The sequence below is a fragment of the Branchiostoma lanceolatum genome, chromosome 18 (genome assembly GCF_035083965.1).
Source record: "Branchiostoma lanceolatum isolate klBraLanc5 chromosome 18, klBraLanc5.hap2, whole genome shotgun sequence".
Classification (NCBI taxonomy): domain Eukaryota; kingdom Metazoa; phylum Chordata; class Leptocardii; order Amphioxiformes; family Branchiostomatidae; genus Branchiostoma; species Branchiostoma lanceolatum.
In genome coordinates, this window is record NC_089739.1 from 5,697,616 (window position 1) to 5,710,763 (window position 13,148).

A 13,148-nucleotide genomic window follows, 5' to 3' on the forward strand; every position below is an offset into this window, starting at 1 on the left:
AAGCTTTTCTTTTCCGCAAAATGTGATGTATGTAAAAAACTATACGTTTACTTGAGATTAAAGCACTATTCTTAGTAAACACACTTAAGATCTATTAGTTCTTTGGTGTATTTTAGCGTTATTTGTAAAACTATGATCATACAGTGTTATGGGTTAGACTGTGCAATTATGATAAACATATAACTCTATTTGTGAGTGAGTTGTGAAAATATAACTAACAACAATTTTAAGACATTCAACCCATTTCTTGTTAAAAGCTCCAAAATGGATCGAAGTCTTGTGAGTTACACGTGTTTTGGAACCTAGCTAATTGCGACGCTATCTTCGCGCGCCTCTTCTCGGGTCTCTACCGTTCCCGTGATGCGACACGTTACCGCCATTATTCGAAGGACGCGTCCCGTTTCCCGGGGGCCCCGGATACCGTTGTCCGTAGCCACCCATTCCCGGTCCGGGCATTCGCGAACCGTTTGAATATCCTCCCGTTGGCTGGGGATTACCATTCCCTGGTGCTTCGTAGGAGGCAAAAAAATAATAATAATCAGATCAACAATTATTGAAATTATGCAACTTGATTAAAGAACAAATAGTGAATATACACAATACAATTAATACAGTGTCTGGATGTCTAACCTTCATTGACTATGTTTTCAAAATACAAAAAAGGTAGTATAAAAGCTTTCAACTGTAACAGGTCAAAATCGTAATCACCTGGATAGCCTGATTGGTTAAAGTTGGGTGGGGCTGATCCGCTGTTTCCTGGACCCTGATTGGTTGCTGGTCCTGGCAGCTGATTGGCTAGATTTCCCCCTCCCTGTTCTCCCTGAAAAATTGGAAAAAGTTCTGTAAAATTGCAAATAATTAGCTTGGACTGCTTTGTTACTAAAATATGAGACTGACTTACAGTGAGTCAATTGTTATAAAATAAGAGAGTAACCTCGAACCAGTTAAGCTCAAATTAACACAATAAATAGCTAAGTTACTCTTTGACTGGTCATGACAGAGAAAATAGTATATATATAGTATATAACATACAGGATATTTGGAGTTTCTTTTAACACAACCAGGTAATCTCACCTGCTGACGTTCTACAAACCTGATGAAATTATTTTCGGAAATATATAACATTATACAGTTTATACACTCAGGCTTATTGGACCAGGGGAATTTCCTCTTTAGCTCTTTTCAACAAGTACAATAAACAGTGGACCACGGCTTAACATCCCGTCCTAATGGTTGTGACCCTTTCCAGTAGCGTGCATGTCAGATGAGCGACACAGCCAGGATGATGTTAACAGACTTTTTTTCCCTTTTTTTTTAAAAAGCGAGAGGGGTCAAGACAAGGGTCTGTACCGGCCACTAACCTTATTTTGCTGGATGAATTCCGGGTTAGGTTCACTCATGTTTGGTGCCTCGGTAAATACCATACAGAACCTGTAAGGTGTGCAGAATAGTTAGAATGAATATATCATCTTTACAAAGATTTGCAATCTAACTCTAAATATCATCAATGCTGAAAACAATGTGATTGAAAAATCATAAAACAACTGCGTGACTTACTCTCCTATTTTTCTGAGATCCCCCACTCTTCCTGTATAGAGTGTAAGACAACCTTTCCACACAGAAGCATACCTGGAATACAATATACAATTGTTACACAAAAAAAGACATCATTACAAAAACAATACAAAAACTGATTTCGCACAAGGGAGTATCGTGACACGAAAATAAGTTGTTAAACGATCAGGATTAAGAAGTTTGCTTAGTTTATCATGATAAGCTTTACAAAGATGAGCGAAGAATATACATAACAAATTGCTAATAATAACTTATTTTGCAAACCTGAAATCTGTTTCAGTAACATTACTCTTCTGAAGTTGACACCATAAAGTTCAATGGAGCAGTCTGTATAACTTTTCACTTGCACCTGATTGGTTAAACAAAGTCATGTGACCTACCCTTTGCTCAGCTTGATGATGTCACCAGACTGCATCAACTCTCCGACTTCGTCCCAGACTGAAATGTTGATGGAGCCGGTTTTGTCTGCGACTTTACACGATCGAACTTCGTGACCATCTTTTGTTTGTGTTGGCCGACCTAGAAGCAAGGGAAGAAAGTAGTAATATTCGTAATCTGTTCAATCTCAAAGCAGATGTCGGGGTGAAAAAAAGAACATTTGGGAAACCCAGTATTCAGAGAATGTTTAATATGATCAATCAATAAACATTTGTTTGGAAATAGGCATCGAAGCTCAATCCGTGATCAATCTATAAATTTTTAGAAACGAATTGAAAGAACTATCTTATTTCTGATGAAATAATGTAACCATATACAAACCAGAATTACATCATCACCACAATCATGCAATGAAACGTCATCAAGCCATTTGGTAGAGCCTTCGTACCCCCATTCCAGTCGTGGCATCGTCCAAATTCTTTGTATGACCTCATAGACCTATGCTGTTCTATCTACCACTGCTACTCCTCAAAAAACATTGACATCACACGAGGCTATCGTTATCGTTTGAATAAGAAAAACACGATATGCATACAAAGAATACTCGTTGACAATATAAAAGAAAACAATTTCTTGAAGTCTTACGAAAATATCACAAATATGAAAAATACGTCACCGGCATACAACAAAAATGATACAAGACTGATACATGGAACAGCCAAAAGATGGCGGCCTGCAGTCGGCATATGCCATCATTTTCAGGGGGAAGAGCCCGCCCAATTGTTAGGGGAAATCTTATTAAGACACTTTCATTTCAGTCTTTTAGTCAGAATACTGCGAAATCATGTGTCCAAAGATCCTGTTATTGTTTCGAAGGATTCATGAAATATATTTCAGACCTTTTAAAACAAATAAAAATATTTGACCCCTATCAAATGGACCGGTCCTACTTCCTGGGCCGTCTGAAAAATACCCACCTATGTCTAGGACGATAAAAATGGCGTTCAGGTTCTTTAGTCCCGGCTTGATGTCTTTTATATAATAGAAGGTTTCAGTAGACATCTTTATCTATAATAGAAAAGCCCAATTTCGCCCCAGTATTTGATTTACATTGTAGAAAAAGCGTGTGAAAGGAGGCCTTCCTGGCGAAATTCTTTCGGGTTTGGGCCAAAACTTTGCTCTAAATCTCGATATCCCTTATCCCCGTCGTCGTGAAACCTTCCTAGGATAAGAAAAAGGACGTGGGCTGTGCAGTTATCGGGCGCAAACGGAGAGTTTTCGTTCCCGGGGTTTGCACAACACAGTTCCTTTCCCAAATCTTTGTCCTGCGTGACAAGGAATGAATGCTGATTCATCTACTGCGCATTGATACTGCGCAGATGATAGACGTTTGTGAGTAGAAGCGCCACCTAGTAACGTCACAAGTGATTGCAAGTTACAAATATTCAACTCTGATGATGATCATGGCTGGAAAGTCTCACAAATAAAGAAGATATCGGCTTTTTCAGCAAATATGAGCATTTCAGATCTAGCGGGTTGATTCATATCCTACATTGCGCACGCAATCCTTTATTTCATACTTCCTTCTTCCTTTCTTTCTTCCTTCCTTCATTTCTAATTACGAAAAAGTTCATCCGTGAATCTAGATCTGGAAAGGAAGGAATTAAATTCATTTGAGCCCAATGGAAAAATTCTAAAAAATTTTCATATGGAAACGCGCATAAAAATCCAATCGCAAAAAAATCTGCATTTCATTTACAGACCGCTAGGTAGCGCTTCCAACTAGTGAGTTCTCGCGCGAGTTTGTCGTGGCGAGATCAAAATTGCAGAAATTGTTTTTTCCCTGTCAGATGTCTTGTCTACTGACAAATTCTGCGATTTAGCCGGACCAAATCGTCTCTAGAATGTCGGAAAAGGACGGAGATCTCGGGAGACCGACGGAGGACGGGCTGCCGTCGCCGATAGACTACCCAGCCGCCGAGGGAACCGCAGAAATGGTCGCGACTCCAGAGGCTGATGCTGCCGGTGGGTGAAACGCCCCCCCCCCCTCTTTTTTACTAGCAATTTAGCTTTTGGGCTGTTCCAAAAACATAATTTAGCAAGGGGAGGGGGGAGATGACACCCCCTCTGTCCTGCTGCCATGATACTTCACCTTCACCCTCACCCCCATGCGCAAGTGTCCAGTCCGGTGTTACAACCCCCCACCTCATTTATTGAATTATTTTTTGGCAACATAATTTCTGTCATTCTGTGTTCCTATAAATCATTATCATACTCGTAGTATACATGTAGTGAACATTGTATTTTATTTATAACAGAAGATGACTGTAAAACATTATCAACATGATGATTCAAGATAACCAGTACAAGTGTATCTAGTATTCAACACGTTTTTTTTATTCATTACCAGATTCAGAGAACCTGATCACGGGACCGCGTATGCTCAGCCTCATGTCTACGTCCAGCACTCCGGACAACGAACAAGCGCCGCTGAAGAACTACACGGGGAAGGACCCGCCGTTTACGTGCAGTCCCAGCCAGGGACTCACCATTATCATCGCGGGGTGGGTCAGCCTGGCCGTGGTGATCACGGTCGCGCTGATCATACAAATCTACGTCGGACCTCCGCAGGTGATCCACTTTTGATCAGTGAACAATTTTCTATTTCATTAACTAGAGTGCATCTCAGATCTACAGATCTGTTCGTCAGATATCCCTGGCCACAAACATTAAAAAAATACAATCAGGGAAAAAAAAAACAAGTATCTACAAATAACCGTTACGTTAATAATGAATCTTTAGACTTTCGCAGGAGTTTTGTTTTTCTAGTTTATGTAATTTACCTCTCTGCCCCAAATTCACAACACAGGAGATATATCTCCTCTAGTGTATGTCTCACTCTGCTGTACTACAGGATTGATTCAACCTTGAATTTAAATTTGAAAACATGTCCTTGTGAGATGATTAACAACATACAGATTAGAAAGTGAGAAAACCTCCTTTTCCCCTCTTGCCGCAAAATAAGATTTAATTATCACAAAAGTATGAATTTACAGTGCTACAGATCATAATTTCAGATTGGTATTTTGGAGTGGGCCAATTTTGTAGGGGGTGATTTCATGATCAGGATGACACAATTTTGCACAGGTATGAGTTTTGAATAGGGTCCATTGTTTTGCATTGCAATGAATGTGAGTGACATATTCTGCATTTGCTCGCAAATGTTGGCTTTTTGTTTTGGCAACAAAAAATTATGCTTCATTTTATCCAAGCTTGAATTGTTTGTAAGTTATGAAAAATTAGTTTGTGGGGAATTGTACAAACAGCCGTAATTTTTGTTTGTACCTTTGTTGATTTGTTTATCATTATTGTTTGTTGTAGGTTGTGCCCCATGGGGCCGTGGTGTCAGATGCAGCGCTCTGCTCCGATATCGGAACGGACATCCTGAAGAGCGAGGGATCAGCGGTGGACGCCGCCATTGCGACCGTTCTGTGCCAGGGGGTCGTCAACCCACAAGTGTCTGGGATCGGAGGGTATGTCGTTTGTATCTTTGTCTTCTTTGCCTCAGTGTACGAATTTTTTATTTTCAGTGGGTCTGGATGTTTGTGTTCTTCTGTGTTTGTAACTATTTGTCAGTAGACTGTCAGGAGTTAGTGGGAAGACTGAATAAAAAGACTCTTTTTAGTTTTACACAACCAAGTGATTTAGTCAACCGATGTTTAGGTGACCATCTGTCCCTGTCATCAAGAAGGCAATTCTGACTGGTTCACATATTGCACTGCAGCACAGGTGTCACTACTCTTAGATGAGTTCCCAAAATGCAAAGTACATATATATATACACTGTTACAGGGAACAGCATCCACAATGCGGTCCCAAACGTACAGGAGTGTAACACATTCACTGCTATCAAGCAATAAACAATGTAAAGATTAACCTCTACTTCTTAAGAATGCGGTCCCAAATGTTACTTAGTCTATATCATCCTCTTCACGGTTCATGACTGTGGAAGATTGTGTCACCACATTAATATAATTATAAAGGTCAGATTTGCAAAACATACAGAAACCACTACCAGTGGACTAGCTCCCTGCTGTAGTGCTTGCACAACTGTGTGACCCAAGGGCTATCATAATGGTAACAGTGATAGGCACTGGACCACCGAAAGGTTTGTAAAGGATTATAACTGAACACTTTCGCCGACATTACTATCATTGTATATCATTGTTTGTTTCAGTGGTGGATTCATGGTCGTACGACTGAGGGACAAGAGTGCTGCCGTTATCGACTTCAGAGAAACCGCGCCGTCTGCGGCCACCAGAGACATGTTCCGCAACAAGCTCAGTCAAGTCAACGTGGTATGGGACTCTCCTCTGGCCTCTCCAAGTTCTCATTCATTTATTAATTTGTTCGTTCCTTCATTCATCATTCATTCATTCATTCATTTCCATTCAATCATTAATTTGTTCCTTTATTTTTTAGTATACATAATGTGTATACATAATGTGTTTTCAGGTATCGTGCCAAAATTATACTTTGAAGACCGCTAAGAATTTAAATTTGAGTATTGAATACCTTTTCCCTCCTTTCACAGGATGGCCTGGCCGTAGCAGTTCCTAGTCAGTTACGAGGGTTAGAGCTTGCACATAAGATGTACGGAAAGTAAGTATGGCACTTTGTTCAAAGTTCAATCTCTAATCAGTAGGTGAGAGGAATCAAGGAATACACTGGGACTGTGATCAAAGCTGTGTTGGTCGATTCTTGTGTTCTCATGCCATATGAAGACATTATCAAAATGTTCGAAGAGGAATTCTTTTGTATCTTAACCAGAAAGAAGTATGTAGGAGACTTTAAGCAGAGCTTAGGAACTAAGCCTTACCAGTGAATGTCCATGTTTTTTCCTTCTCTCTCACCTAACACTACTGGTTTTCAAAACTGCATCATCTGGAAAGTAATTATCACAATGAATTGTGTTCTTGTGAACATTCATTAAACTATAAAGGCTTCATACTTCATAGCTATTTCCAGAAATTAATGAATTGCGCCCCTTGTGTCTAGGAGAGGCCGGGAACTTATTGAACACACCCTTGACATGTGTTTAGTTTTGCGTCATTCCTAACTTATGTTTCTTTAACCCTCAGATTACCGTGGTCCCAGTTGATCAGTCCTGTGGCAGAACTAGCCAGAGACGGGTTTGCAGTAACGGATGAGTTGGGTAGGTGGCGCTTCTTAGAATTTCATGTTACCCATTTTGTGTTACATTTTCCAAAACAAAAGCAAGATGATATTCTTATTTATGTCATACTTGGGCCGTGACAAACTCTATAATGTTATGAGTGTTCCAAACATGTCTGTATTTTCTGGTATCACACACTCAGGTTTCTACTTGTATCACACAGGCTTCCATCAAATAGTTTGCATTTGCTGCGTGTAGTACTGTCTAAAATTTCAATACCGGACTTAAACGCTGGAATTGTGGAATTGAATGTTCTTACAATGTTTTGTTTGAACACACCAAATTTTCTAAACTTCTGGTGCAATTTGCATTGAAATGACTCGTGTGTTTTCTCGGATGGATAAAACATTCAGGTGATACGGAATATGCTGACAGTGTGTATATATGTTGCACAAAATTGTCACTAAAACTGACAAAAATATTATTAAAATTCTGACATTTTTTCTACAGCGGATGCCCTGTCATCCATTGGTATTGACAGCATGTCTGGCGACTTTAAGAAAGTCTTCGCGCCCAACGATAGACTGTTCACTGCGGGACAGAAGATGACGCGGTCTGATCTGGCAGACACTCTCGAACAGATTGCAGAGAACGGGGCAGACGCCTTCTACTCTGGACCAATAGCAGAGAGTGTTGCAACAGCTGTAAGGACTCAGATTATATATGCCTTCTTTTCATTGGTTCTCAAACCAAAAAAGAACCCTGACATTTCTTGACCCCAAATTTGTTGACTGATTTGTTTTTAGAATTAGAGTTATGAAAACAAATTTAAAAATGCCCATTATTCCTAAAAAGGCAACAAATTTACTTAATTTACCTAAATTCTGTGAAAGCTTTGTTAAGGTACTATGAAGTAAACCAAATCTTAAGATATGGAGTTCCAGTGTAAAAATTTGAAAATTGAACTTGTAAGAATTTGAAAATTCAAATTATGACCGTTATTTACTGGTCCATCCTGACAGAATTTACTGTATTTTTAGGCACATAACACAGGAGGCATCATCACTGCTCAGGACCTTACAGACTACCAGGCTTTGCTGAAACCAACACTCAACACCACCTACAAATGTGGGTATCATCAGCACCTTTTATACTACTCTACTTTATGCATGATCTTCTGCTTTTGAAAATGTTTTAAAACAATCCAGAAAACTTCTTTCATATCAAGTAGATTGACTTTATTTTAACATAAAACATGAAACAGTAATCATGTTTTTCTAGGTGATCAGTTTTTAACAAAAAGTAGTGATGAAAAATTATGTAGCATTCTATACTGTATTAATCACAAGTCAAAGACAATACCTCCTTGTGAATACCTACTTTGCGACTGTGTACACAGAGGCAAAGATATTGATGTTATCAATAACAATTCTCCGTTACAGCGTCCTATATCCTGACTGCCCCGGCGCCATCGGGTGGACCCAGCCTTCTGTCTATACTGAACATAATGGAGGGATACAACCTCACCGACAAAGACTCAACTAAGGCGGTCACTTACCAACGATTGGTGGAGGTAGGGACAGATCAGTAGAGGTCATGGGGGAAGGGGAAGGTTGGGGATAGGCCATTAGTGTTCATGGAGGGAGGAGAGACAGTTTTTTGTCAATACTTAACATTTTGGAGAGTTATAACTTAACAAAGAAGCAACAAAAAGCTGTCACGAGTACCAATGACTGGTGGCGGTAGGGACAGATCAGTAGAGGTCATGGGGAGGGGAAAGTTTGGGGCTGGGCCATTGTAGATCATAGAGGGAGGGGACAATTTTCTGTCCATGCAAAACTTTGTGGATGGCTATAACCTTACCGAAAAAGAGGCAAAAAAGGCTGTGACTTTTGAAGGACTGGTGAAGGTACAATGTATCTGAATGTATCTGTAACAGTTGTCATCGGCGTTTGGTTCAGTGTTTTTAAAGTGTCAGTCTTGAGTTACTATAATAGTTATGTCCTGAAAGAACTATTCTAACTGCAAAACACATTGTTTCTAACACAACGATGCCTGTGATGGGCAGGTGCAAGAAACATGTTTTAAATATTCTGTTTCATAACTTCATCATCATCATTACTTACAGGCCTTCAAGTTTGGTTATGCCCAGCACACAACACTGGGAGACCCTGACAAGGCACCTAATGTGACAGAGATAGTGGCCAGGATCATCAGGTAAGGCAATTTAACCCAGTGAGTTCCTAAGAGTAGGAATCCATCCGGTATGAATGGAAAAATCATCAAATTTTTTGTAATTTAAAGGTAAGCCTTTACTAAAACGGTTGGACCTCAGACTGAGGACCAAACACGACACTTTTTTACTAGCTTAGTGTTTGCAATGTGGCTTCACTACGGTTCGCGTGTTTAGCCAAGCACACCTACTCTTCTCAATAAGTGTGTTGGGCTCTTTTACGTGCAGAGGCGTATGCCTAAAGCTCCCTCATACACGGGGTTACCGGCTTTACGTCACCATCCGAAATGACAAATGCAATCCTTTCTGACATGTCCAAGCTGGCCCGACCCGAGAATTAAACTCCGGCCCACAGAGCCATGCCCAAGCAGGGGAGTTGTGTTACCCCTTGCAACTTTTTAATCACAAATTTAAGGCATTCAATTTGCATCTTTGAAAAAATAATCAAAAAAGCTGTTTCGGTTACAATTGTATTTACAGCAAAGTGGAGGCCAAGAAGTTACGCGGGAAAATCAACGACTCGCAGGCCTACACGTCGCCGGACCACTACGGACCGTTCTACACCCTCGGAGACGACAAGGGGGCGAGCCACGTGTCCGTCATCGGACCTGACCTGGACATTGTGTCCGTTACCTCGTGAGTTTGCCTACTTCTAAATCTGTTCTGTTTTGTTCTGTTCTGTTCTGTTCTGTTTAGTAACTGTTGTACTTGGTCCTTTTCCATTCCATTCTAATTCTATTCTATTCTTTTCTATTTTTTCCTGTTCTATTCTATTCCATTCTAATTCTAATTTAATTCTATTCTGTTCTATATTAGGTTGATAAATTCTATTCTATTATATGTAGAAAGAACAGAGCAGAATAGAGTAGAACAAAGTACATGTAGTCCAGAATATTAGATAATCAAAGTATGGAATTTCTAGTCTTCCTAAAAGTCTACGATCTTGGATATCTAACTCTAAGGGATATTCCTGTCTACAAAATGTGATTCTTTGATTCTGTGTTTTCCAGGAGTCTTCATGACCTCTTCGGGTCAGGGGTCATCACCTCTACAGGGATCATCCTGAATGGTCACATGGCCGACTTCTCCATACCAGGGCAGGCTTCTCAGACCGGGGCACCCAACCCTGTGAGTCAGGCAGCCATCTTGAACTTGGGGACTTAGTTCATCTAGAAACATTGAACCATCATTTTTAACTTTTTTCATGCACCTTTCTTTTCAGAGCTGCTACGTCACAATCCTACATTCTGACATTCCATCTACAGTCAACTAACAGCAATGTATAAGCATTCATGTACATGAACACTTCCTGTAAAAGTAAATGTAAAGTTTTTTTACCAGTCGAGAGTTTTTGCAAGACTTACATGTCAACGCATTGTACAGCTTTCAAACTATAGACCCAAACACAAAATGCTGGAACTGATTAAAAAGGTACATGAAAAACCTTTCAGAAAGGGCATCCACCATCTTGAATTTGGAAGTTTCAGTAATAAAGTGGCTGAACTTGAGCTCCATGTATATGTATACACAAATTGTAAAAAATGTGATGAATTTCAAAAAAAAAAAAGAATGTTTAACACTTTAAACAGCAGCTCTATTTTCTAACTTAACATAAAGTTTTGATTTCTGAACCCCGAGACTAATTTCATCTTCTTACAGGAGAACTATATCGTGCCAGGGAAGCGCCCGCTGTCGTGGCTGAGCCCCACGATCGTGGTGCCGATGGCGAACCCGTGTGGGAAACACCTGGCGCTCGGAGCCTCCAGCGGGACCGCCACGTTGTCGGGCGTCGCTCAGGTGGTTCTGAACATCCTGGCATTTGGGAAGGAGCTGGAAATCAGCGTGGAGGGACCCAGGCTACACAACCAGCTCCAGCCAGACGAGACACGCGCTGAAGGTACTTTGACCTTTCACCTACGACCCAAGTCAGCGTTCTGACCAGTTTTTCCACAGTGTACAGGACTCTTGTAGCAAGGTACAGAAGGCCAACTTTGCTTGGCATAAGAAACACATGGAGTGCCAATTAGACCATAGTAGAGGGTGCTTCAGGCTAACGCATTTTCATCCTTCCCCAGAAAATTTTAGAATTCTTAACCAAAGACGCTTTGTCCTGCATTTTGAGGGACAAACGTTGTGAAGTAAAGTTTTCCATTTGCTTTTCCGAAATGTTAATTTTTTCTTGTTTATGGAGGGTCACAAGGTTCAGCCCAGAATGAAACACCCCTACCCTGGTTAAAAGACAGCTTGGGGGCCGGTCCTAGCCTCTACCAGACTCCATAGGTTGCTGTAAAATATCAGAAATTGGTCAGGCTTGGAAGTACAGTGGTCCTATGGTTCTACCAAATCACAGCATAGGAGCCCTAAATCTAGAACACTGCTTAGTACAAAAATATCTCGTCTGACTTTCATCTTTCACCCAAATTTGTCCAGAAAAACATTAAGGGAAAGAAAAAATAGGATTCGTTCAATATCTTGCACCATTTAGAATAAACTTGAAACCTGTTGTTTCTGTTGCAGCTGGCTTCAATGCTGCAATTCTGAGTCAGCTGGCAACATGGAAACAGAATGTGATTCGTGACCAGGAAGCGCTGAACGTCGTACAAGCGGCGTACCGCGTGAAAGATGCCATCACCGGACAGGCCGACACGCGGGAAAAGGGAGGCAAGGCAAGCATCTTTTAACCAATGGCAGCAAAAAAAAGATAACCATGAAACGCTAGTCACTTCAGAGTTCGTTTTTCAATTTTGTTGTTGTTGAAATACTGCAAGGTGGGTACATATTTCTATTACGGCATTTTTGTACAAGGAAAGTTTTGTGTAACTTCATTTTTTCAGGAAAAAAAATGAATACAAGGAGCTGAAAACTTAAGATAGAAACCAAATTATGTTAGGAATTGACCAATAGAAATCAGGACCAGTTTTAGATAGGAAAGACAAGGTGGTAGTTAGTTAGTGGTATTTAACTTACTGCAGTTATGGTCACTCCTGCTAGAGGGCCTCATTGCACCATTCCAAATTGGAGAACTTGAGAAAATCGCTGCTCACTATGGCCAGAATGTGCTCAAAGTTTGTATATTTCGGCAAAGGGTATTTATCGCTTTTAAGATAATATGTATATCTGGTCTAGCTTTAGTTCATCTATATATTTCAGCAGGGGTGCAATGGTATATTGGTGCAATATTAGAATGCAAAGTATCTGCATATAGATAACTGAATGGTCTAAATTATCAAATCTCTACGAGTTTAAGGTTTTGGTTGTACATGTATTTATTGAAACGTTTATAAATGTATATGGTGAAACAGACACTTTTTTAATTTTCAAAGACTATAAATATCAAACATTTTTTTGTGTACACATTCCATTCATTGAAAACTATAAGGCTGAGTGTGAGTTAGAATGAATAACAGCACCCAATTTTGAATTACAGTTAAAAGTTTTAGAAAAGTTTAGTAAAAGTTGTGCATGTTGCTAGAGTTATGGCTAAGGTAAAGAAAGTAAATGCGACCATCCGATCGCATGTTTAAAAAACATTCTTGTTGTGCTGTTATTTCAACCCATTTACATATACCTGGTAGGTACAGGTATTAAAAGCCCCAGGGTGTCATAATTTTAGGACCTCCCCACGACGTTGCTCTCGATTACTCCCCAAGCAAGGCCGGCGCTGTGTTGGGAGTAGCCTGGAATCCATCCTATTCTAGCTCCGGTTTGCTCCTCTGGTCACATCCAAGCAGAACATGACTCTCCCGACTTTGATTTTTCAAAACTAGTATTCGGCTGGTGCAAATGA

The 13,148-nt window shown here is 40.2% G+C and overlaps 3 protein-coding genes across 3 annotated transcripts; 2 read left to right on the forward strand and 1 right to left on the reverse strand.

Annotated features, from left to right (window-relative positions):
- Positions 1-203: 203 nt before the first annotated feature.
- On the reverse strand, positions 204-3,225 carry LOC136424196 (SOSS complex subunit B2-like). Its single transcript, XM_066412709.1, has 6 exons — positions 2,931-3,225; positions 1,956-2,094; positions 1,558-1,629; positions 1,362-1,431; positions 709-820; positions 204-509 (listed from the first exon to the last, which is right to left on the reverse strand). Exons 1-6 carry the CDS (start codon positions 3,013-3,015, stop codon positions 319-321), a joined length of 669 nt encoding a protein of 222 aa, XP_066268806.1. The 5' UTR covers positions 3,016-3,225; the 3' UTR covers positions 204-318.
- A 529-nt stretch (positions 3,226-3,754) lies between these two features.
- Positions 3,755-6,051, forward strand: LOC136424650 (glutathione hydrolase 7-like). The gene is made up of 4 exons (XM_066413275.1): positions 3,755-3,978; positions 4,364-4,584; positions 5,335-5,486; positions 6,018-6,051. The coding sequence occupies exons 1-4, from the start codon at positions 3,858-3,860 to the stop codon at positions 6,049-6,051; spliced, it is 528 nt and encodes a 175-aa protein (XP_066269372.1). The 5' UTR covers positions 3,755-3,857.
- Positions 6,052-6,187: 136 nt separating this feature from the next.
- LOC136423867 (glutathione hydrolase 7-like) lies at positions 6,188-12,889 on the forward strand. The gene is made up of 11 exons (XM_066412238.1): positions 6,188-6,310; positions 6,547-6,614; positions 7,094-7,167; positions 7,639-7,832; positions 8,169-8,256; positions 8,571-8,701; positions 9,257-9,345; positions 9,842-9,997; positions 10,372-10,489; positions 11,021-11,258; positions 11,879-12,889. Exons 1-11 carry the CDS (start codon positions 6,200-6,202, stop codon positions 12,040-12,042), a joined length of 1,431 nt encoding a protein of 476 aa, XP_066268335.1. The 5' UTR covers positions 6,188-6,199; the 3' UTR covers positions 12,043-12,889.
- Positions 12,890-13,148: the final 259 nt, after the last annotated feature.

Coding starts and splice junctions, on each gene's coding strand:
- LOC136424650 (XM_066413275.1), top strand. CDS start 3,858: ATGTCGGAAAAGGACGGAGATCTCGGGAGACCGACGGAGGACGGGCTG. Junction 3,979..4,363: donor TCCAGAGGCTGATGCTGCCG/GTGGGTGAAACG, acceptor ATTCATTACCAG/ATTCAGAGAACCTGATCACG. Junction 4,585..5,334: donor TCTACGTCGGACCTCCGCAG/GTGATCCACTTT, acceptor TGTTTGTTGTAG/GTTGTGCCCCATGGGGCCGT.
- LOC136423867 (XM_066412238.1), top strand. CDS start 6,200: ATGGTCGTACGACTGAGGGACAAGAGTGCTGCCGTTATCGACTTCAGA. Junction 9,346..9,841: donor ATAGTGGCCAGGATCATCAG/GTAAGGCAATTT, acceptor TTGTATTTACAG/CAAAGTGGAGGCCAAGAAGT. Junction 9,998..10,371: donor GACATTGTGTCCGTTACCTC/GTGAGTTTGCCT, acceptor TGTGTTTTCCAG/GAGTCTTCATGACCTCTTCG.
- LOC136424196 (XM_066412709.1), bottom strand. CDS start 3,015: ATGTCTACTGAAACCTTCTATTATATAAAAGACATCAAGCCGGGACTA. Junction 1,432..1,557: donor GATCTCAGAAAAATAGGAGA/GTAAGTCACGCA, acceptor CACACCTTACAG/GTTCTGTATGGTATTTACCG. Junction 510..708: donor TAACCAATCAGGCTATCCAG/GTGATTACGATT, acceptor CCTCCTACGAAG/CACCAGGGAATGGTAATCCC.